The sequence below is a fragment of the Myotis davidii genome, unplaced genomic scaffold (genome assembly GCF_000327345.1).
Source record: "Myotis davidii unplaced genomic scaffold, ASM32734v1 scaffold901, whole genome shotgun sequence".
Taxonomy (NCBI): domain Eukaryota; kingdom Metazoa; phylum Chordata; class Mammalia; order Chiroptera; family Vespertilionidae; genus Myotis; species Myotis davidii.
The window spans coordinates 42,989-68,853 of record NW_006291427.1 but is presented as its reverse complement, the minus strand read 5'-3'; the positions used below and the strand labels follow the sequence as shown (position 1 = coordinate 68,853).

At 40.8% G+C, this 25,865-nt stretch overlaps 1 protein-coding gene across 1 annotated transcript in view; it reads right to left on the bottom strand.

The window, feature by feature from the left end:
• Positions 1-7,171: 7,171 nt before the first annotated feature.
• ZKSCAN1 (zinc finger with KRAB and SCAN domains 1) overlaps positions 7,172-25,865 on the bottom strand; it is an 18,948-nt gene continuing 254 nt past the window's right edge. The window contains exons 2-6 of the mRNA XM_006764652.2: positions 17,822-18,334; positions 16,984-17,137; positions 14,500-14,591; positions 14,069-14,222; positions 7,172-11,505 (exon numbers count right to left, since the gene is read on the bottom strand). Of these exons, the coding sequence (XP_006764715.1) occupies positions 10,643-11,505; positions 14,069-14,222; positions 14,500-14,591; positions 16,984-17,137; positions 17,822-18,244 (1,686 nt within the window). The 5' untranslated portion in view covers positions 18,245-18,334 and the 3' untranslated portion in view covers positions 7,172-10,642. The remainder of the gene's footprint in view (positions 11,506-14,068; positions 14,223-14,499; positions 14,592-16,983; positions 17,138-17,821; positions 18,335-25,865) is intronic.

Sequence of the window (25,865 nt, the reverse complement as noted above, 5' to 3'; positions counted from 1 at the left end):
TCATTGATTGGCTGCCTTCTGCATGCCCTCTACGGGGATCAAGCCCACAACCTGAGCATATAAACTGACCGGAAATCAAACCATGACGTCCTGGTTCATAGGTCGACACTCAACCACTGAGCAACGCCAGTGGGCTTCTCTGACAACTAAGTGCTGGATCATGTGAGAGTGAACTAGCTTTGTAACTACTTATACCAATGATAAGGAATTTTTAATCTTCAAAACTCTTGGCTGCAATATTATTTTTGATCCCCTCTTTGTCCGCCCCCCCCCCCCAAGGGATAGATGTAGTTCCATCTATCACAGATCCATATTTCTATTCTGTCCCCTATGGATTGGGCCACCTGCCTTCTTCTTAATAAGAGAGGGTACTTTCTTGCCACAACTTGCACAAGAACAGGTTACTGGCTTGTTCCCCCTAGCTTGAGGAAAAACCCAGGAAAAATTTGCATACTCTCTTGCCCTGACCGGTTTGGCTCAGTGGATAGAGCATCGGCCTGCGGACTCAAGGGTTCCGGGTTCGATTCCGGTCAAGGGCATGTACCTTGGTTGCAAGCACATCCCCAGTGGGGAGTGTGCAGGAGGCAGCTGATCGATGTTTCTAGCTCCCTATCCCTCTCCCTTCCTCTCTGTAAAAAAATCAATAAAATATATTTTAAAAATTTGCATACTCTCAGAATACAAGGAGATTACAAAGGCTACCTGGCCTACCCCCCATGCAAGATCCCTCCTTGCCCAGACCCCTGTGTGTCCCCAGCCATACACGAATAAACTGATTCAGACACCTGCTCTGGCTGCTCTGCAGCAAGGTTCTTTCTTCTCCCAGTGGTTTCCACTAGGGTCACCCCTGATTGTGCAACTTGTGCCCTGCACAACCCTAGGGGCCACCATTTATCTTATCGGGGAGTTTTCAGGGAGTTATATAGTTATCACAACTTGCCAGCAGAAGGCAGACAAACTTCCTGAAGATGGGGTACCTTTCTTTAATTTGCCCCAAATCCTGGTCGTGGCTAGGCAGAGCTGGCTTTACGAAGCTGCCTTACTCATCGCTGAATCTCCTTCCTTTTATTATTCCCAATACACAGCATATGCCTGACAACCATGTTTGCAGAAAGGGATTTGGTTCCATTTCTTGGAGTCACGCAGAACAAAGATGAAATCCTCTTCTAAGAGGACAGGTCTTTACACCTTTGAGGGCAGAAACCAAGTTCCCAGTGAGATTTTTCCTCATCAAGAAAAACCCTTGGTTGCACACATGACGTTTTTTGTTTGTTTGTTTTTCTGTTAATCCTCGCTTGAGGATATTTTCCCATTGATTTTTAGAGCAGGAAGGAGGGGAAGAGATAGAAAGAAACATCGATACATCAATTGGTTGCCTCCCGAGTGTGCCCGACCAGGGTGGGGCATCAAGCCTGCAACTGGCACAGGCCCTTGACCAGAATCGAACCCAGGCCCTTTCAGTCTGGAGGCTGACGCTCTATCCACTAAGCAAAACTGGCTAGGGCTGGTTTTGCTCTTACCGTCCTGCAGTTAGTCTGTCTTTTCTAAATGTGGAATCCAGAACCAAGTGCAGGGCACACGGTGATAGATAACCTTAGTCAGCCAAGCACCTCCTTAGTTTAAGAATCTGAAGCGGATGACACCTGAGACTTGGAGGCAGTGGTGGTAACTACTGGCAAGGGGCATGGGTAGTTTGGGACAAGAAAGGCCTCTTAAACCTGTGCAGCAATTTTCATCATTCTAGGGAATATTTGATTCCTCACAGGATTTGGGATTGCAAAAGGAATTGCATCAGCTGAAGGACTGGGGCAGGGGAAAGAATTAAGCAAGGATTGGGGCAATTTGAGAGAATCAGAGAGATCATGTGAAATTCTGTCCATAGCATCTGGGACTAAAATGGGCCCAGTGTCTGGGTCCTCAATTGCCACAAAGACCTGATTTCAAGGTTACATGTTTTAGGGACTAATGGGATGGAGTACACAACCAGTGTGTTTCACCTTACAAAAGGATCTGGGGGTAAGTGAATATTTGGAAGGGAAGAGCTAGAGGCCCATGGAGGAAATAATAATAGCTAATATTTTGGAACATTTATGATAGGCACTGTTTTAGGTGCTTTACATGTAATGGCTTACTTAATGCTTATAATAACTCTATACCCATTTTGCAGGTGAGAAAACGAAGACACAGCAAGTGGTAGATAATTTGATTCTAGATGAACTGGCTCCAATGCCTGTGTGTGTAACCATAGGTGATGGATGTATGGAGGGAGAATAACTGAGTTCATAAAGGACAAGTGATAATGAAGTGGTGGAAAGAACTTGGGTTGCTGGAGTCAGACGCATCTGGTTTTAAAATCTAGTTCTGCCACTTAATGGGTAAACCACTTCACTTTCCAGTCCTTAGTTTCCACAGCTGTAAAATGGAGCAACTGTCTTCACAAAGTTGATATGTAGAGAAAATTCATGGTTATTATTCACTAGAGGCCTGGTGCATGAAATTCATGCGGGGGGCGAGGGGGGATGTCCCCTCAGCCCAGCCTGCACCCTCTCCAATCTGGGACCCCTTGGACATCCCTCTCACAATCCTGGACCGCTGGCTCCTAATCACTCACCTGCCTGCCTGCCTGGTCGCCCCTAACTGCACCCCGCAAATTACCTCTTTATTATATAGGATGAGTGGAGGAAGAGAGAAGTTGAAGGACAGAGTAATGTGAACTGACAGGAAATGGTCAAATATTATAGAAATGTAAGGAAGAATGAAAAAAAAATAGTCAAGAACACCGGTGACCATTTACATGGTTGAGAAAACAGCTCAGTTACAGAGGCTTGAGGAGGGAGGATAACAATGAAGAGATGAAACAGTGGTTATGCTCCAATTGGTAGAGGAATTTGGTAGCTCAATGGAAGGGACAAGGTTAAACAAGTGATACTTAAAATTTGGTTTTGCTCCTTAAAGCTACAGGTTTATGCTCATTTAAACATAGAACAGAGCCCTGGCCGGTTTTGCTCAGTGGATAGAGCGTCAGCCTGCAGACTCAGGGGGCCCAGGTTTGATTCCGGTCAAGGGCATGTACCTTGGTTGTGGGCACATCCCCACTGGGGGGCGTGCAGGAGGCGGCTGATCGATGTTTCTCTCTCATCAATGTTTCTGTCTCTCTATCCCTCTCCCTTCCTCTCTGTAAAAAATCAATAAAATGTATTTAAAAACAAAACAAAACATAGAACAGATTTGAAGGGTGAGGAGGAGCCTAGAGCAAGGCCACATCCCTTGGCAGGCGGCAAGGCAAGGGGCTCCAGGGGGGCAGGCAATTCCAGAAAGTAGAGCACATCTGATGGCCTGAGGCCCTTGGGAAAGAATACTGCAGTGTGACTGCCGAGAAAAGGTGAGGTGAAGCTGTGGTAGGCATGGGAGTTTGGGGAGCAGAAGACACCTAGACTGTGAATTCAAGACTAAGGCAGGAATACTCTTAAGAATGAAGGTGGCCATGTCTGCGTGTTTTCCTCCACAGCTTTCTGTAACTGAGGCACAGGAATGGAGGACGTGGAGGAAGGCAGTCTAGGGTTTGAACTGGACTGGACAGAGTGAAAGATTGAGAAGTCTTGGTAGGTGTAAACCTTGTTCTTTGATTCCTGGGACTCGTCTGCCCTGGGGGGACTGTAAGACTCTGGTCCTCTTGACATCCAGGCCTTTAAACTTGGGACCTGAATCTCTCACGGGGCCCCTTGTCCACAGCAGTGACCATTTTCAATAATGTACTGGTTTCTTCCCGTTGCTGTCCACCGCCCCACTTCTGCCCTCGGGAATCACTTTCTAAAATAAATCTCCGGCACAGAAACCTCACCTCAGGTTCTGCTCTCTGGAGGATGCGGGCTAAGACGGACAGGATAGGGTGAAGTTCGTCTGAACCAGGATTTGCTTGCGAAGATAACTGCACAACAATAGTTCTTCACATGTGCCACCTTTTATTTACTTAAAAAAATCACACTGTTTGTTTCAACATATTATGTAATAACAAAACAAGGTTATTAGGTTAGAGGTCAGTTTAGATCTAAACTCAGATTTCATGCAGTACTCACCATTAGGATTTTTCCAGGCCATAGGTTGCTTAAAGGTTATTTTAATGGTTCCATCTAGTGAGAAAATTTTTTTTTTTTTGGGGGGGAGGAATGATTAAAAAGCTACTTTATTCTATGGCTTTTCATCCTGTCACCCTTTACAAGAAGCTCCCTAGCCAGAGCTCTAAGGTGGCATTTCATTGGGAGTTCTGGTGAAATGACTTAAAACAATTTCATTTGGGTTGTTTGTGGGTCATAGTTCCAGTTAACTATGAAATTGTTTATGCAACCAAGGATGAAAAAAAAATACCACAGACATTGTTACCTAGAGATGATCATTTATTGTTTTACCATGACCCAGGAGAGAAACAACATGAAGAGAATATTACAAATCCCATTTCCTTCCCAAACCTCACTACTCTAATTTCTTTGTCAGACACCCCCGGCCTCCCAAAATGGACCATTGGCTATAAATGTGTGTACAGTTTACTTTGCTCCCATTTCACATGATTGAAACTTCAGTAAGTTCATGTTCAAATTATTTTCAATGGAGAAGTTCCCTAACTTAAAAAAACCCAACCACTTTCCATTATTCACTGAAAGAAGCCTTTCTAGAGATGTTGAGGATTTTAAAAGAACAAATTCAATTTAAAAACAATTTACTGAACAGCTACCAAGCATCTGGACTCTTCAAAAACTAGTGAAAAGGCCAGGTTTTAACAGCAATAACTTAATTCTGCAGGTATACAAAGACAAGTGTCTTCCTTTTGTCTAATTTATTCTAAGTTAAGAAACCAAGGACGACAAAACAGGAAAGGTTTGTTCTGTCCAGTCTATAGATAAACAAGACAATGAATGCCTGAGTTAGCTCTCTCCACAGACCTGGGCTTATGTTGAGCTGGTTGTATTAATCTATATTTAACTGAAAGTTAATAAAAATACATGTTCATTTTAAAATAATTAATTTTGCTTGCATATCCTATCCCTTACCCCTAAAGTTATATTTTTAAAACAAGATTTTCCTGCATATTCATAGTCCACTTCCTCCCACCCCACCCCCTCATATATTTGTCTTCCTCTAAGAACCTCTGCTATTTGCAGAAGCACCTTTCAGTCTAACATGCTTTGTTCTTGCCAGGGCAGACCAGAACCATAAGCTGTTAACTAGCTGAGGTGAGGGGGAAGGCAAGCACTGACCTCAGCACATCCTCACGATTCTCTCTTCTCCCTCCACCAGACGCCTCATTACTCCTCCTCGGCCAGGAGTGCAGGGCTGTTACAACCCTTCCCAACACACCTGACCTTGTTGGGAAACTAAATGATAGCAGCTGCCTAGTCCCTTCCCTGGATCAAAGGAACTTAACCCCTAAATCTGAAACTGCAATGAAATCCAAGTTTCAAAACCACCTTTAAATCACTCACCGATCTCATTCTTTATATCTTAAAACACTCATTCTCAATGCTTAATGAGTGCTTGCTGAAGGGAGGAAATACAATTTTAAGACCAATTAACTTTGATGATTACTATGTAATTTGAAGTGAGTCATAATTTAGTAAATGAAGGTGAGAATCTTAAGAGATTAAAAAAAATTGTTAAAATAACAGCAGACCACTGTTTAGAAGTCAAGTTAGTACCCACTCTTTACCTTCCACTGTTTTAGGATAAGAGAAAAACATGAGGTTTGTGGTGTCCACTAGGAAATAGAACCAAAGAATATGAAACAAAGTTCTCATGTTAAGACAGTCTATATTATGAGATATTCAAAGTACTTCCCAAACTTTTGTTTGACCTGCAGAGTTGGAGATGGCTTACCTCCCTATAACTTCAAGTTTGTTTCACAAAGCTTTGAAAAGTAAAACAATTTCATTTTCATATATAATAAAAAATTAATTAGAATAGCAAAATAAGTAACTGCTTTTAAATGTATCCATTCTAAAAATGAAACCTAAATGTTAACTTTTCAAATGCTTTTTATTAAATTCTCCAGTAGTAGCTGAAAGAAATCTACTTTTATGAAATATCTATTTATGCCACTCATTTCTATTTCTGATTCCATATTTCACTTTGCAACCTGCAGACCTTCACTCGGTTTCTCAGATGGGGAGCCCCAACCCATTTTTTTGAGAAGTTGCTCAGAGTGGGACACACAAAAATATGGCTCCTCTGGGAAGTATTGCTGTCACTGTTTGACTACATTTTAATAGCTACTCCAATTCACACAACGAATCTTCCATGAGGATGGTAGGATGAGTGAACCTGGTGAGCTAGCTTTAGATGAGTACATCAGCATGATCAAACTCTGGAATAAAAGGTGATCAGGTCTAGGATAAAAATTAGGAAAAAGTTCTTTCACAGCTATAAATCTTCACAAGCCCTCTCTTATCATCATAAACCAGGGAAAGTAGGCAGGAGCAGGAAAGGTACACAGTACAGCCAATAGGAACACCGCAAAAATGCTTATCAGAAAAACTTCCTGCAATGCCAGGAACTGGGTGCATCTGTCACTACTTTCTAGGAAAGAGCCCATCTTGGTGTTTTCCGACCCCAAATCTAAGCATAAACATTTAAGTTAGTGGGGGAAGCAGGGCTATGGTTTATAGAACCCAGTCAACTGGCCTTTCTAATACTCTCCCTACTCTTATTTCATGGAGAAGACCCTCTTACTCCCCGACAAGCTCAGAGAAACCATTCTCTTTGCTTAAAATGGTGACTTGGCAGCTAAGAGGTCAACTTCCTGGCTTGGAAAACTCTCAGGAAGCTGCATGTTTATAGGAATTATTTCATTTTAGTGCCCCATTAACCTGTCTCTCTTTTTTATTTTTGTTTTTTTTTATTGATTTCAGAGAAGGGAGAGGGAGATAAACATTGATGAGAGATACATCAATCAGTTGTCTCCTGCATGCACCCTACTGGGGATTGAGCCCACAACCTGAGCATGTGCCCTGACCAGGAATTGAATCGGTGATCTCTTGGTGCATGGGACGCTCAACCAACTGAACCACACAGGCCGGGCTAACTTGTCTCTCTTATTGCATCTACTAACTTCCTCTTCTGATTTGATAAGCACTAAACTATGAAGATTTTTTCTCATATTCCCCCTCCTCAGTTCTGTGAATTTTTTTTTGTCTGTAATCACATCAACTTCTTTACTATTCACTCTAAAACTCTGCTTTTTTTGAAATGATGTGTTCTGTCAAATAGAGTAAAATAAAATACATTCTTTGCCTACAGAGAATATACAGAATAGCAACAGGGGCTGAAGGTACAAAACACAGACACTGACAATAAGGTCATATAAAATATATAGAAGTACCCAACATTGACAATTCTTGTAAGAAGTTGTACATTTTGCTATTTCCCCACATTTTTTCTTCTGTGGATCCTCTGGAGTTAAGATTGAGTGTCCTCTGCAGTGTTTCTGAAATTCATTACAATTGGGACATACTGATGGAATTCATTTTCTGTCCAAAGCAACAAGTGCTATACATGAAAGGTTTCCTCACATATAATATTAATAAAGTTTATTTACAGTGTAAGCTTTCTGATGCTAAGGGCTGAAATGTGATTATAGGCTTTGCCATATTATCACATTCAAGAGGTTTCCTTCTGGAATGAATTCTCTGATGTACATAAGATATGAATTGTCTCACATAACAAACATATTAACCTCTCTGTACATATTTAGCATAGTTTCACTTTTATGCCTTTAATAAAATACTAAGTGCATTCAACAAGATGCCTCATACATCTCTATTCTCAGGCTTTCGCCTTGCCTGCCAGGCCAGAGTAGAGACAAATACCCCACGACTTGAAGAACTTTACTTCTTTTCCTGGCAAAGTTAAGGTATTGTTTTAAGAAGCCCTTCAAAAACTTCCAATAGGTCAACTCACATGCTACTGTTTAAGCTATTAACAGGCTTCACCCCGTCAAGAACTTTGAATGACTATCCTGAACACTTATGAGATGTTGTAAGCGTTTTTGACCATACGCCAATTGCAATTTGCTTTGAGCAGCTGATGAATGCAATGCAAATGGTTTTAACCACCAGCTGTAGCCTGTTTTCTTTAGGAAACATCTTTAAGCAGCTGCTTCAAGGCGTGCGTCTGCTGAAGATCTGGAGCAACCACAGTGGCTGCCCACACAGTCGATGTCCCAGAAAAACGGGAATTAAATGTGGGGGCACAGGTTACTTTAATTTTCAGTAAAAAACATGGCTGAGTTATGTCAGCACGTAGTTCTGGCTAATAAAAAAAGCCAATGAAGAACCAACCAAAGTTCATCCCCTCTTAAGAGTAGTCAGTGCTTTGATCAGTATCTGGAGGTAAGCATCTCACTGCTTTCAGCTGCTTCCCAGCAGCAAGTCTTTGCTCAAAAGCACCAGCGGTTTTCTATGCAACCATCACTGTGGTTCATGAAGAAAATCCTAGAAGCATTTCTTCTACTTTCACTTTACTATATAACGTTCCTCAGGTATACGTTTCTGGAGTATCTTTTCTATTTTTCTTAAGTTAAATGGATAGAAATATTCTTGTCACCAGCTGACTTCTTTGAAGTTTCCCAGGCAACACTGATGAAACTGCTTAGAAACTACAAACCGTGGTTGGTCCAAGGTATAGAGAGGCGAAAGAATTACTGCTATGCAGATTTTAGTTTGGTCTGGAGCTGAGGCCATAGCTGCCCCCACCTCATTGGCTCCCCATAAAACCATGCTGCCTCATGGGCTCGAGTTGCTGATTAGCAAAATGATGCGTCTTAGTTTTGTTTCCTGATGGAAAATCTCAATCTCTATTGGGGGTCTCCTGTTACGAGGATAGTCTTCAGGTGTGTTCTTATTCTGTGTCTTAAGTTTTTGCAGAGCTTACAATTTTTTGCATGCTCTCATGAGCAGTCATCTTTACCTGAGTCCCTGATGACTACCTATGTAGTAGCCCCCCCGATACTTGGGTTTCTTGTATTGTATCTGAAGTTTCTGGCATTGGCTTCCAAGCAGCCAATTGCATCTTCTTGCACAGATAGAAAAGATCCAAATTTTATAACCCCACCTCAGTCTTTAGTGATGAGAGAGAAAAGACACTGTGTAGCACAACTCTGATACAACCAACCAAATCTTAGCAATTTGGTGAACTTCTCAGAGCAACTAACACATTTAGTAATGGCCAACTAATGATGTCAAATGCTTTTGTGAAGTTTCTGGAAAGTGTGGGAGAAAATGCTTCCTACATCTTCCTTTTTCTGAAAAGCAACACAAAACACATAGTCTGAATTATTATTTAAAGTTACAAATGATTCAGAAAGTGCCCAAATCATCAGGTTGTTCAGCAGCTGACTGAAGAAAATACTGGCTAAGATCTTTGTCATAAAAAGATGTCAAAAAATGGCCTTAGTAAGTTTTTGTCTTTTTCTTAAGATGAGATAATGGAGTCATTTCTGACATTCCATGGTATTTACTCACTAATCCATGTTTAGAAAGTCTATGCAGGTGGCTAAATGGTGCCTTTCTTTTGTTTAGGATAAAAACAGGATAAGACTCTGGAGCTTTAGCATGCCTCAGGCTCTGAATGTCCTCTTCAAAAGCTGGGCCAGGCTACCATATCTCAGGTACTCATGATTCACAGGGCTTTATCATAAGTGCAAAAGTCCTGTTAGAAGCCAGGCATAATGAGTGCTCCTTATGTGTTCAGCACTGTGCCCAGTGCTGTAAGGATATAAATATATCCCTTGTCAAAGCATCTCTTTTGGGGGGTAATGAAAAATTTCATACATGAAACAATAAAAGATTACAAGACGGTATATAATCAAGTGCTAACTTGTGGAGAAATGCATTTCAGAGTGTGATTAGTGCTTTAGGGATTTCTTCCAGAAGGGAGAGAAGTATTTTGAATCATTGTTGCCATTTCAGTAGAATTTCTCTCATAGATGAGGATAAAACCATCTACATTTGTGGCAGTCCTTTGGAACTGGAGACTGGTGCACATACCCTCTCTTTCATGAAGAGATAGAAATCTTTGGTTTGATACTGATCAGCACAGTCCTAGATTTCTATAGCTTTGGTAGGCTACCAGTGTTCATATATATCTTATATATATATAACTAGTTCAAGCAGCATGTCCCAATGTAGTTTTTGTTTTAACTAAAAACCCTCTTTTTTTGAGAAAGAAGGTACAGCAAGATGTTGGCCAACCAGGGCTTGATTACAGCAAGAAGCTTTTAACCTATGTATCATTTTTAGAGAGCCAATTTTAATCTTTCAATTCTGTATCATGGTTGCTGAGAGTCCAATAGCGCCTTAAAGGTATCCTCATTACTGAAAAGTGTGACATTTTGCTGTGTGTGCTTTTATGTCTTAAGGAAATATCATGTAGCTTATCCATATGATTAGCTTTTCACTAAAGGGGCTGTATGGAAGAATTATATGCCCACAGACTATGCAAAGGTAGAACACTGCTAATCTAACTATAAGGATCCTTAAAAAGTGTGTGTGTGTTTTTAAATCCGTTGAGGATGTTTATTCCCTTCCATGAGCACACATCTTTGAAATAAATTTAGAAACAAAAGGGGGAAATGGCTTGTCAGCAAATTCTCACTTTACACACAGCTTTTCAGGAATGCTCCAAACGCATCAAGAGAAGCTGGACTGTACTCAGAGGCTCGCTCTCTGGTATGGATTCTGTGATGCAGAGTGAGAGTCGAGCTCCGGGTGAAGGCCTTGCCACACTTAGTGCACTTATAGGGCTTTTCTCGGGTGTGAATTCGCCGATGCAAAATAAGGTATGAGTTTCGGTTGAAAGCTTTTCCACATTCGCTACATTCATAGGGTTTCTCCCCTGTGTGGATTCTCTGATGTTTTGTAAGGTCTGAGCTCTGGCTGAAGGCCTTCCCACACTCGTTACATTCATAAGGTTTCTCTCCAGAGTGAATTCGCTGATGCAGAATGAGATTTGAACTATGACTGAAGGCTTTGCCACACTCATTACATTCATGAGGTTTCTCTCCTGTGTGGATTCTCTGATGCAGGACAAGGTTTGAGTTCAGACTGAAGGCTTTCCCACATTCACTGCATTCATAGGGCTTTTCTCCAGTGTGGATGATTTTATGGCGAATAAGGCTTGAACTCCTTGTGAAGCATTTACCACATTCATCACACCTATGAGACTTTGTTCCTGTTGGAACTTCTTCAGTGGTGTTAAAGTTTGAGCTCAGACTGAAGCTTCTTCCCAATCCTTTACCCTTCTCCCTGGGACCTCTCTCTCCTGCGGTTGTTTTTTTTTCCTTGGCTGTAGCTGGCCCTGAATCTTTCTTTTCTTTTCCAGTTTTCTCCTCAGGATTCTTCTGCTGCCTTTCTGCTGTTCTGCCCTGCTGTTCATGTTTTTCTCCAAAATCTTTCTGGATTCTTCCTCTTGTCTCCCTACGTGATGCTGAGTCTTTTGTGATTTCATTGTTTATTTTTGGTAGCTGGCACTTCTAAATGTCTGATCTTATCTTAACCTGACACAATAAATAGAAAAAACAAATAACACCTTTTTCTTTTTAATCTATAGGTTAATCAAATGACACTGTTTTCCAGGAAGCTCCCACATACCTGCAAAATGACCCCACAGTATTAATCAAAGATAAAATAGAAGAAAAAATATAGAAAACAGGGAATAGAATTGGGAAACAGGTGGGCAGGAAGAGTGGAAAGGACAACAGAGGGAGTGTACAGAGAAGATGAGAGTGAACAGATCTACTGGGCAACAAACAGAGGACAGAACCAGTTAAGGAAGAAGGGATGAAGAATTAAAGAACATAAGACATTAACAATTCACAGTTCTATTATTTGGTCACCTGATAATTAATTTGAAGAAACAAATATACATGGAAAAAAATCATGTTCTGATTCTAATATAAGAATTTATGAGCTTAAAAAGAGAATGGTCAGGTCTTTCCTAGAAAATAAGTGGTATTAGCAGAAATAAAGGAGCATCATTAATAAAGGAAAGTGAAAACGTCTCCATTCTGTGAAATTTTTTACCAACAAGGAGATGGTTAATGGGCAAAACAAGGAACTCTCAACTTGGCAGGTTACAAGGACCTTCAGACACAGGAAATAAGCTTCTCTCCATCAGGGAGAACAGCATGGAGCAGACAGAGATGAAGGTGAAGAAGTTGGTTGGGGCATTGGTAAACATAATTAAAACCTTCACTGAAAGAGAATAGAAAAGAAAATGAAGACAATCCCAGAGATACCCATGAAGGAGACACCAGAAGATGACAAAATGTTATTAATGCAGGGCTGATCCTCTCACTTTAGCAATCAGCATATGAAGACATTGGAATATTCTTATTGTAGACGGCTGTATTCATTTTGTTTTAAGTAGAGAGTAAAAATTGTTCAATAAAGGTATATTTTATATATGTTTATATATATCCCAACTCTTTTTTATTTGGCCTTAAGAAACTTGTCCAAGAAGGTCTGTACTATCCCAGACAGGCCCTTGAATGCAACTCCTGAGAAAGCTGAATAATATTTAACTCCTGACTTTAGTGAAGAAATTGCCATAGCCGAAACCGGTTTGGCTCAGTGGATAGAGCGTCGGCCTGCGGACTGAAGGGTCCCGGGTTCGGTTCCGGTCAAGGGCATGTGTCTGGGTTGCGGGCACATCCCCAGTGGGAGATGTGCAGGAGGCAGCTGATCGATGTTTCTCTCTCATTGATGTTTCTGGCTTTCTATCTCTCTCCCTTCCTCTCTGTAAAAAATCAATAAAATATATTTAAAAAAAAGAAAGAAATTGCCATAAATACTAAACCAATCATAAGAAAGAGGAAACTGACTTCTTCTTTTGAATTCCAAGCCAAGGTCCTCTACTATCTGGATCGAACCCAATTTTTTAAAAAAGTTATCTTGGAATAGGTAATATCCAGCTTACAAACATGGATCAGTTCTTTGCCTTAATTTTCACCTAATCCAAAGAGTAAGTACCAAGAAACCATAAACCCATTTTTCCTGATGGTTCAAAACAAAAGTTTAGGTTTCATAGTAACATTCTTTCTTTATGAAGTTTCCCCTCATTTGCCCTCCCTGGGTAGAAGCCTCACGTGGACTTCCTATAACAGGAATTATTTGAGAGCTCCTCTGCAGTCCTGTCTCTCAGCAGAGACAAACGGGAATGTATGTCAACTGTGTCTCTTTGTCTTATATTGATTGATAGCTTAGAACTTCTTTGTCTTTACAATACACTAGGAGTGGGGAACATCTAACCCATGGGCCATATAAGGCCTAGAAAATCATTTGATCTGGCCCTGCCAAGGCATTAGGGGTGAGTTAATGAAATGTTTGACCAAATATAGCAAGCTAATTTTTAAGTTGATAATTTTGTATGGCCTGCAAATGATGTTATAAACATCCAAATTGCCCTTGGCAGAAAAACAGTTCCCCACCCCTGCTATATACCTAGGGGCCAGAGCTCTTCATAGATTACTATTAGGTTTGGAAATTGGGAACCGTCATCAAAAGGAAGGTACAGATGTAAGCTCATAGAGTTATGCAAAGCTGTCAGAGCATGGTTCACAGGATGAAGAAGACAGAAAGCCCACAGAAGGATGCTTGCTTGGTAGGTTTAGGAACATGGTCCCAAGTTAGGATTAGAACCAATGATCAGTTCTCACTTGGCCCTCTACACTAGAAAATACAGATGCTCCCCCAATAGAGGTACCTAAGTTGTAACCCACAGGGAAGTGGAGCAAAATCCTCCCAGGTAACAAAGTGATGGAAGAAGTGAGGACTCAGAACACAAGAATATCTCTGATTTCAAACAGCAAAAATGACGTAGAGGTAAAAAAAATAAAAAATAAAATCTACTTGTAATCAGGGAGTCAGTCACAGTGCCAGGCTTTGAAGTTAAATGAACGTAAATGTTCCCATTCTCTACCTGGTCTGAAGAAATGGGCTCAGTGGTCTCTAAATCCTTGTCAACACTCAATTGAACATGTCAGAGATCCCACAACTAACAAAGAGAGGCAAAACAATCTTATCAGACAATAATCCTGCATTATTCTTACCCTGGGAAAACACGTTCCCATAATTCTCCTGCCTGTTGTCCCTATTGAGATTCCTCCGAGCCAGGTTCTGACATCCCCACTCCTCCAGGATGAGGGACACAGCCATGTCCTCGATCTTCACCATCGCCTGAAATATGAGATCCCCACACTCAGTTCCCCCAAAGCTCAGGGATAAGCCCACTACCCAAACCTGGAGTTAGGGACAGAACTGACTACAAACCTACAGGGTGCTGGGAAAGAAAAGGTGACGGTGCCAGGCTCTGGTGGATTGAGGGGTGAGTGGGTCTACTCTGTGGGCAGGACATCAAGAATTGAGTGTCCTGGGTAGAGACTGTTATAAAGATCTCCAGGAAGAAAGGCAGATATGAGGGTCTCAGAGGAAGGCAGAGGGGCCCATGGCTCACCTGGGAATCTGCCGTGAATAGTGCAGAAGCCATTGTTTGGTCTCTGGGACTCCCCTCGTGATGAGGGGCAGGAACGTGGGTGGCAGGGAGAGCTGAGGGAGGAAAAAGGAGCTATGAGTAAAACCAGCTCTGCTCTGGGCCCAGGGCTCTCTTTTTCCTGCACCAGCATGTTCAATGTTCAACTACAGAATAGAGAATTAAAAAAGAAAAAGCATGACTTCTGTTTTCTCAAGACTTCTACTCTTAAGCTGGATAAGGAATAATGCAAAAGGATCCTTAAAATCACTTGGTCCAACCCTATGCTCTTAAAGAAGGGGAAACTGAGGCCCTGAGAGGTCAAATAACTTGTCTAAAGTCACACAATTAAGAATGTCAGAGCCAGATCTAGAATCCAGGTTCCTACTCTCAGCTACAGAACTGAATAACATTTAGCCCATGATTGAAGCCTAGCTCAAAATATCATTTTCTCAGCCAGCCGGCATGGCTCAGTGGTTGAGTGTCAACTTATGAACCAGGAGGTCATGGTTCAATTTCCAGTCAGGGCACATGTCTGGGTTGTAGGCTTGGTGCCCAGTGTGGGTGGGCAGGAGGCAACTGATCAACGATTCTCTCTCATCATTGACATTTTTCTTTTCTTTTTAATATATTTTTATTAATTTGAGAGGAAGGGAGAAGGGGAGAGAGATAAACACATCATTGATGAGAGAGAATCATTCATTGGCTGCTTCCTGCACACCCCACACTGGGGATGGAGCCTGCAACCCGGGCATGTGCCCTGACAAGGAATCGAACCCGGGACCCTTCAGTCCGTAGGCAGACGCTCTATCCACTGAGCCACACCGGCCGGACATCATTGATGTTTCTAGCTCTCTCTCCTTCTTCTTTCCTCTTTGAAATCAATAAATACCTATTAAATAATTTATTTATTTATTTTTTATTTTCTCCAGCCCAAGGAACAAATAACAGGACATCAGAATCCCATTTAGTTGTAAAAAAACACAAGGTAGGAAGGGGCTTCCTACTTCTGGGTAAGTTTTGCCATTTTTTGTCCCTCTACATTTTTCCCTCACTTATCTAGTTTTTTGATAAAATGTAGATATGGTTCAAACATTAATGAGACATTTATAAGTATATAAAGGTATGGGTTGACATTCATCTAATAAAAGATATTTAATATGTCATATAATCATACTAACTGCAATGGGTAAAAACAATTAGAAAAATTTTAAACTGCAATATTAAAATCCTCCCTTGCCAAGTAATATTAGAGAAATGAATTTGAAACTGAATTATTAAACTTGTTTTAGGGAGGTACAATAATAAAATAAGCTAAAGCAAAATGTATGAAAGATTAAATAACTAGCACTATAGCCTTCCAGGAGCTAGGAAACACTCTGGAAGATGAAGAGCACAAAGAATAAATTGAGAATAAATGTATATGCCTCAATTTGTTAAAGAACTATTTATTAAATAACAACTGGATGTACCAGGGTCTCTAACACTGTTGCTCTGGTAGCCTGAAGGTCTGATTTGGAACTTAAAATCATGACTACCCTCTTCAATTTCCTGATTTTGCCCCCTGTATAGTGTGGAGACCTTATATACCCTAGAACAGTGGTCGGCAAACTCATTAGTCAACAGAGCCAAATATCAACAGTACAACAATTGAAATTTCTTTTGAAGCCAAATTTTTTAAACTTAAACTATATACGTAGGTAGGTACATTGTTATTAACTTAATGAGGGTACTTCTAAGGCTTAGGAAGAGCCACACTCAAGGGGCCAAAGAACCGCATGTGGCTCGCGAGCCGCAGTTTGCTGACCACGGCCCTAGAAGGTCATAGGTGGACAATGGTGGGTTAAATATCACAGTGTATTGGTTTACACGGATTTCTCCAGCATATGAATGCTGGCTACCCTCCAGAATGCATAGAAAAGACTTATTTAAGCTCTAATAATTGAAATAATTTTTATTTATATGACCCTGAAATGATGCTTTTCCTCATGTTTCTCCACGAAAAATAAATGTTTTCCATCTTTTCCTATTGTTTGAAAATTCTGAAAGTAACCTAGAAAGAGCAATGTATACAATGTTTTTATACATTTTTTTAAATGAATTTTAAAATTGATTCTTTATAAAATAATTTATGATGTACTATAGTGTTTCAAAACCAGGCTGAAAGTATACCATCTCTTCCCAGCACTTTCCAGTAAGAAAAATCTGTTAGACATCAGAATGCTAACAATTCAAGAAGCAATGTAATATCTACCCAAGTTCATTATGTACAATTCATCTACTTCCCTAGTAACAGTATTTAACTCCTGGGATTAGTCTGTAAATTGTATTTCCCCTAATATTTAGTAATGACAATAATGTTTAATAATAAAAACATGCTTCTCTATTACAGGCACTTAGCAACACAGAGAGGGCACACCCATCCTGAACAGTTTGTTTCTTTTCCCCATAAGAAACCTTGTTTCTTACCCCGTGATTGTAAGAGGCGGGGTTTCCGAGATGAATGCTTGAAATGGGACTGGGTGGCCTCATGATGAAGGTCAAAGCTGGAGGACTCCTGAATAGGATCCAGAGGCACCATCCCCCTTGCGAGCATCTCAGGTCCATGCACTTGACCTGGGACCTGAGAACAAACAGGTTAGGCTTGAGGGTAAATCACTTTTTAATGAATACTTTAAATGAGCAAAAAGAACATAAGTATACCAGGATGTAAGGGAGATAGGCCAGAATACTTTTTAATATTCAAGCAAAACAAGGAGAATAACCATGACAGACTACTAAACAAGTTTATATTAGTAGCCTGTATATTAGTTTATTTTATATATATGACATTATATACCTATTATATATATTATATAAGTAGTATCTTATCTATTATATAAAGCCTATGGTTATCACACCGTCATGCCATCATGCCCTAATGACCGATCAGTAGGAGCCTATGTGCACGGGTGGGTGGTGCTGCATGTGTGGCGAGGCATCCGGCAGGTGGGCAGGGACTTGACTCTGGAGGACTTGACCAGAGGCCCAGGTGGGGTTCTGGGTCCCGGCGGGGCGGCAGAGGGGTTTCTGAGTCCTGCCTCCGGAGGCGGCCTCTGCAGGACTCTTTCTGGGTCCCCACGAGCTGCGGGACTCTGGGTCCTGGGTCTCATGCAATTTTGCACACTGGGCCCGTAGTATATTAATACTAATACTAGTCTAATACTAAGACTACTTAGCTAAATATTAGCTTTAAATCAGTAACTTTCTCTTTGCTCCAGTCTCAAAGTCCATGTGTTCCTCACACCTAAGGTTCACCTCTTCTCACCTGCTGTCCTGATAAATCAAGCTCCAAATCTTCCAGAAGGGTCACAGCCTCCTCCCCACTGTCGGGACGGTATTCCTGCAGCCAGGCTTGAAGCTCCTTGGGCAGGATGGAAAGAAACTGCTCTAGCACCAGCAGCTCCAGAATCTGCTCCTTGGTGTTTATCTCTGGTCGAAGCCACTGATGACAAAGTTCCTTCAGTCGACTCAGAGCCTCTCGCGGCCCAAAAGTGTTCTGATAACAGAAGTGCCTGAAACGTTGGCGGAAGATCTCTGGGTCAGGAGGAGGAGTCTCCTGCAGGCTGGAATCCTGCCCCCACATGTGTTCCTCCTCATCTTCCTCTTCTACCTTCACTATTACGATACCATCCTTCTCTTGGGCCGCCTGGGGGGACAGACCAGTAGCTTCCCTTGATTCAGCAGTCATCAGGTGGGCTCAGAGAACTGACTTGATCCAAATAAAGTCTGTCCTTTCTGTCCTTGAAAATGTTCTCTGATATCTGTTTCTGTATGATTCCTGAAATATTAAACAAAGTGATTAGTATCTTTATGAAAAGTGGCCTGTGCTAACACTTCATTCAAGGCACGAAAACAGACTCCAGAGCCACACTGTTTTGACTACCACTGTATACATTAAGATAGCTCCAATGGGCAAATTCCACCCTAAGCATCTTATCTCCAGGAGAACAGCAGACCTTTAGGACACCATACCTTTACAGGGCTTAACCCAGTGAGAGCTGAATGTCAACAGGGTACAGGCAAGAGACTTCAAGCAGTACACACATAATCTTTTTTCCTTTTTTTATTTTTGTTGATTTCAGAGAGGAAGGGAGAGGGAGATAGAAACATCAATGATAAGAGAGAATCACTGATTGGCTGCCTCCTGCATGCCCACACTAGGGATCGAGCCCACAACCCAGGCATGCACCCTGACCGGAAATTGAACTGTGACCTCCTGGTTCAACCACTGAGCCATGCTGGCTGGGCCACACACAGTCTTATTTCATCCCACAGCAATCCTACCAGGTAGGAACAACTGCTAGTACCATTTTACAGATGACATAGCTCAGACTTAGATAATTTAATTAATTTGCTCAGCAGTAGCCACCTACCTAGTGGAGTCAACAGCCACACCAAATCCGAAGCCCCAGAAATGCTAATCCACCATCCAACTGTTTCTATTGTTTTTTGGGGGGGTACTGTGTGGTCATTCTACAGGGAAGAGTGGAAGCCCCCTTCTCCCCAACACAGAGGGCTGTTAAGGTGCCCTCATTTACTTGCTCACTTTTAGATATTGTGATTTTTCCCAGTTTACCTGACATCAGTTCGTAGAATAATGGATTATTTTACCTAGCTTAAAAGAGACAAGCATGGGGACTTGGGAAGTGTGTGAAGGGGTCAAATGGTACAAAGTTCTGGTTATAAACTAAATAACCAGAACTGGGGGTGTAATGTACAGCATGGTGACTACAGTTAGTAATACTGTATTGCACATTTGAAAGTTGCTGAGAGTAGATCTTAAAAATCCTCATTACAATAAAATTTTTGTTTAACTATGGTGAACAGATGCTAACAAGACTTACTGTGGTGGTCATTTCACAATAAATACAAATACTGAGTCTTTATGTTGTACATTTGAAACTAATATGATGTTATATGTCAATTATATCTCAAAAAAGAGAGAAGCAGCTTTAAAGGTTCTTACAGAGAAACCACAATTATGAGAAATACTAATGATGCAAACACACATAAACAAGAAAATGGCACCGCTGAAATTTCTATTTCAAGGTTTTACTCAGCTAGATGAGGAGGTAAAAACCAATGTCGATCTAAATCAAACAAGGAGTTAACCAATCAGTGAGGAAACAGCTGCTTAAAAAAAAGGGTGTAAGGAAAGAACTACTATGAGGACAGATGTATGCTGGAAAACATACATTGTTATGTAATTTTAACAGCCAAAAATAACTAACTATCCTTATTACCTAGTCATTTAAAAAACTTGGAAATATTTTCTAATCTGTTTAAAAATCTCCCAAATGAGGAATTTTAGTAGGTCTTAAACCTGTTTGTTAAAAATATAAAAAAAAAAAAACCCTTTGATTAGTTTGTAGGAACAGATGATTTAAGGTCATGGAAAATGGAAAAGTACTAACTGAATTTCAACAACAAAAATTTAGCATGGTTGGTGGGTATATTACTAAACAGTCAGTTGACAATGTGTTCCTTCCATCTGAATTGACAAATCTTTGTGAAGTATCTTTTTCACCTCTACAACCATCATAAGTAAGCATCAAATTCAAGTTTTAGAGAGAGCATCCAATTTCTGTATCACAATTATTTAAGCCAAGAGTTGAAAACTAATGAAGCATTTTAAATTACATGGCTCTCATTAAAAAATTATTAGTAATTTTGGTAGCAAAGGTACATCTAAAGCACAAGTTATTTTAAAAGATCACTATTTAATGTATTTTTAATTATACAAAATATTGGTGTAATAGTACATGTATATAATTTTTAGTTTTTAATTGGTAGGAATGTGTGATCATAAAAGTTTGGAGATGACTGCTCTAATCACAAAGAACATGATTTTAATCTGAGATCACAAGATTAGTGTTTCTCATTTTTTTGTCCTTAATGAAAAACAGAAATCCTTATTAAACTAGCAGTCTATAATAACAATAAAGAATATTACAAGAAGAAGAAGAAGAAAAAAGAATTATTACATTAAAAAAAGGCTTTCTAGCCCTAACCGGTTTGGCTCAGTGGATAGAGCATCAGCCTGCAGACTCAAGGGTCCCAGGTTGAATTCTGGTCAAGGGCATGTACCTTGGTTGCGGGCACATCCCCAGCAGGGGGTGTGCAGGAGGCAGCTGATTGATGTTTCTCTCTCATCATTTTCTAACTCTCTATCCCTCTCCCTTCCTCTCTGTAAAATATCATTAAAATATATATTTTTAAAAAAGGCTTTCTATTTAAAGTGGGGGAACTAAGTCATTTCTCCAATGACATTAAATTAGTAAAAAGTCCTATTGTAAACCTTCCCTTCTTCTAGCCCTTCCCTTTAATACCTTCAGACCTGTTCTGTACCTCACCCTCCTTGCTGTAGTAAATATTGTGTTTTTCAACCTTGGAGCAGTTTTCCCAATAAAGTCCTTAGAGCTATAATTACTGTGTTTCCTAAACATTTCTGCCTCTCCGAAATATTCAAGGTGTCCTATTAAACTGAGGAGAACAGAAGGATGAGAAGCACTAGTCCTCTTTTTACACAAATAATTACAGCACAAAGTAGAATGTGCTAACTGTTCTAACGAGGTTCCAGCACCTGAGAAGTAACTTAACTGATGCATTAACAAGGCAGCTTCCAGGAAGAGGCCCACCCCCCTGGGAGCTGGGGGCATCAGAATGGCCAAGACCCCAAAAGACTGCGATAGGAAAAGGCAGAGAGTAAGTAGTTCAAGAGATCATCCCTTTGGCTAGCTTAACACAACTGGAGGATAAATAATTCCTACAAGTCTTAGTTTCTTTCTTTTTATTCTGAAAAGTCAAAAGAAAGAATATCTTCCTGCTATATGTCTCTTACAATTATTTTCCACCATCCTAATTCAAGCTCTCTATCTCCTACCTAGTCTAGTGCTATAGCCCATAAGTTTCTCTAGCTTCAATTTCTCCGTTCCAATTTGAACATACCAAGCCCAACACAGTACTGCCAGAGTACGCTTCTGATCATTATCTCCTTCCCCTCAGATACACCACATTGTACTTTTCTATTCTTACCTTACTACTTTTCTTAGTAGCGATCCCCTATATTTCAGCCTCTTTGGCCCATTAATGTCCCCTAAGCTTAGGTGTGATTTTTAATTTCCTACCATATCAACTTTATTGGTCAAATTTTTATGCACCTTGCAAGATGTATAATGTCTCCTGACATTCCAAATTAAATATCTTCCTCCTTGGAATATCCTTAGTACTTTCTTTGTTATTATTCAAGGCACTTACTTATTTTCTCCTTGTATTATCATTATTTGGGTTGCAGTTCCTGTCTCCACTTCCCAACTACGGGAAGCTCCTCAGGAGAGAGAGTCTTGTCTTCTTTGTACTCATCTCCTCACGCACCTGGCAGAGTTGAATTCTGTTAAGCTGAATATATGAAATAAGAACTACTCAAGCTATTACAGCTCCCCCTGCCATCTTCATATTGTCTTTTAGTGGCAATTATGATCATATATTCTACTAATATCTCAATCTCTCGGGCTCAGAATCTCACCTTGCTTGACTCCTCTCTTCTTACATGCATTCAGTCTCCAAGCACCAGGGGAAGCAATTCTTTGTTCACACTTATTTTTCTAACTAGTTCCATGAAATCCAGCGTCCTCTCTTTGGTTCACTGACTTCATTTTCTCCCAATGATTTTCCCACCTCCTACCTTCTGGATTATTCTTCCTAAAACTTATAGCCTTGCAGTCAACAACTTCCTGTACCTGATCCGTTTCCCCTTAAGCTTCATTTCCTAACCATTTCTCCCCCTCTCTGCATGAAACTTTTCCGTCTAGCAAAATGAGTCTATTCAGTCTTTCCTAAATATGCCTTGTAATTTGATTGCCATCCTCTCCTCACATCATACTCAGTGCCTACTTATCATCAGATCTAAGCTGAAATGCCCTTTCCCCTCATCGCTGTCCAATTCAAGAAGCCACTAGTAGGCGTAATAGTAAGAGCCAATATTTACTGAGTGCTTTCTAGGTACTAGGTATTATATTAAGCATTTCACACAACAATCTTAGGAGGTGGGTACAATTATCATCTCATTTTATAATGACAAAATAAAGGTTTACTGCTGTTTTTTAAAAATATATATTTTATTGATTTCAGAGAGCAAAGGAGAGAGGGAGAGAGAGACATTGAGAAACATCAATGAGAATCATTGATCAGCTGCCTCCTGCATGCTCCCTACTGGGGATCGAGCCTGCAACCCGGGCATGAGCCCTGACCGAGAATCAAACCGTAACCTCCTGGTTTATAGGTCCTTGCTCAACCACCGCCATGACGGCCGGGCAACTACTGTTAAATAACATACCCAAGGTCACACAGTGATTGGAAAGGGAGAACCAGGATTTGACATTAGGTCTGTGGGACTCCTCAGTTCAAACTCTAACCATCAGCCAGTTTGGCTCAGTGGATAGAGCACTGGCCTGCTGACTGAAGGGTCCCAAGTTCGATTCCGGTCAAGGGCACATGCCTTAGTTGTGGGCTCGAGCCCCAGTAGGGAGCATGTAGGAGGCATCTCATCAATGACTGTCTGTTTCTATCTCTCTCTCCTCTGAAATCAATACAAATGTATATAAAAACAAAACAACTCTAATCATCATACCAAACTCACTCTGTCTCCACATGGGGTGGGGAAGGGCTTCTGTGCACATACAGATTCTGAAAGTGCCTATGAAGGATGACCACTCAGGAATGGGCTTCGTTTGATACCCACAGTTCTCACTAGAGAGCTGTGCAACTAAGGAGACACCGAATATATAAATGGGAATTATCTGACATCAAGTGGGTAGGGCCTTCAACAGGGTAACTGAGCAGAACTAGCCTAGCAATCAGCAATCTTTTTATGAAAATTCTGTCTTAGCCATAATAAGAATAAAGGAAAGGAATCTTGATTTGTATTCACACCTGGGCCAGAGTTTTAAAGAGTAGGATAGTCTGAGTCAGTGGGACTTAACAGGTAGATACTCTGAAGAAGTGAGACCTAAAGGGACAGACATGAGGGCATAGGCACATTCCCTCTTCCCCCAATTTCAACAGTTCCTCTCCCCTGTCTCCCATTTTCTACTCCTACTCTGGGCAAGAGAAAAGTCACAACGGCAGGAGGGCTGGGTTTTATCTTAGTTTTCCCAGATGATGTGAGCACACAGCTTTTCTCCTCTAAACTACCTGGTGCTGTTTTTGTTTCTGTAATTTTTCACGCCTTCCGTCCTCAACTGGCCTATAGTTAAGGGTAGGCTTCTTTGTACCTACTAGACCACTTAGTAAGATTTTTTGCAAGCATTAATTTTTTTAAAAAAATACTTCATTGAATTTACATTACTTTTTTTTTTTTTTTTTTTTTTTTGCCCATTCATACACAATTCAACGTTATCCTCAAATTGGCTACTTGGAAGTTTCATGAAGTTGCTCTACCACTTACCAGCTGGTGATTTTAAGCAAATTAATCTATGCGTGTTTCTTCACTTGTATAGTGGGGATAAACAGTATTTGCTTCATAGAGTTGTGAGGATTAAATGAGTTAACATATGTAAAGCACTTAAAAGAGTGTCCGGCATTTAGCAGACACTAGAGAAGTATTTTAACTTTTTCCAATAAACTAAAGAGATGTAATTTATACTTTCCAATTTTCAGCCTACTTAAAAGATTAAGCAATGGGAGAAATCCCATAGTGAAAGCAGTACAGGTTGAAACACCTGAATTCTAGTCTCTCACAAATAAGTTACGCATCCCTGAGTTATTTCATCTCTGGCATCCAGTATTCTTATCTGTTACATTGGGGGAAGATGGGAGCTGGGAGGAGAATACTACCTCTGGGGTCCGTCTGAGCTGAAGAACATTCTGACATCCTATCCGATTTAGGTAAGATTACCCCCAGCAACTAGTTCTCATCAAGGATAAACACAAACGATTTTCTTACAAAAAGGGCTTGGAGTTATAAGTTCACTTTATTCCACAGGTTATTTTTTAAACAGGCCATTATTTTTTTTCAGGGTGTATTGTACTCGTCAACATTTAAACAAACTGCCCTCCTCTCATTTTTCAAAACAGAGCTATAAACCGTTTAAAATATAAAAAAGGTACCTTTAAAAGACAGCTGGCTACACAAAGAACAGTGGTACTACCTTTGAATGAAAAGGTAAGGTTTAACACTGTGTATTTAGATGCAATAGAAAGTCAGAAAAAAAATCTAAATGCTTAAATCAAGTAGAGAATAAGCAAAAGCCTATGATATTAAGTAGCTAGTTTGTATTTTAAGATTGGTGAAAACTGCCTGAAATAATGAACAAGAATATTGCATAGCAATTCAGAGTCAATATAACTTGGAAAAAAACCTCCTGGAGCACATTGTCCTTACGGCTCCCTATGTAATAAAGCTATTTCATTTGGCCAGCACGTACAGTCACAGAGCTTTGTTGATCGGGTTACACTTAATTCTCCACAATTCAACAAGTATTTATTGACCACCTCCAAATCTGCCTAGCACTGGCCTGCACAAGAAATGCTTTCTTTGGTCTCGGGCCATGTAACAGCCACTCTCTGCACTGACAGTATGGTATTGTGTACTGGAGGCACCGCAGGGAGGGAAGAAGGGAGAGCGCAGTCAGGGTGAATTGTAGCTGAAATTTTTCAATTACATCGACTAGATGAAATTTCAAAATTGGAAGGATCTTTTAAGAAAACCTAGTTAATTTTATTAATGACAAAACTGAGAGTTGGCGAAATGTCTTATCCAAGGTCACTCAGGTAATCAGTCTTCTAATGACACGGTGAAATCTCCACCAATTCTCTTCACTCTCACGCCAAGTCAAGCAGAGTAGCTTCCCCGAACCGAAAAATACACCCAATCTTCCTGACAGACGGTTTCTAAAGCCATCAAAATACTCCATAAAGCTGGAAGGAGTGGGGTGTCTTATCACCCCTCCTACAGCCGAGTCACTTCTTCACCCCCTCGGACTAAGTAAGTAAGCTTCAGCTACTCTGTCACCACCGATCAGGGAGGGGTGGAGTGAGGAGCGGTGATCTGGAGACATGAAGGCTGCACTTCAAAACGTGCCTATGTCCCGCCTGCCGCATTTTCCCCTGAAGGTCCTGAAAGACCCCGAGAAGAAGAAAAAAAATCTCACTGGACTCAAAGCAAATGATGACGAAAGGAGAGCAGGAAAATCAGACTGTTCTCCGAAACGTCAAAGCACCACGTAGACGCGGTGGGCGAGGGGCCCCGAAAGGGTCCGCGGCCGGCTTCTCCCCAGTCCCCGAGCACCCCTGGCCACTGGGTCTCGCCC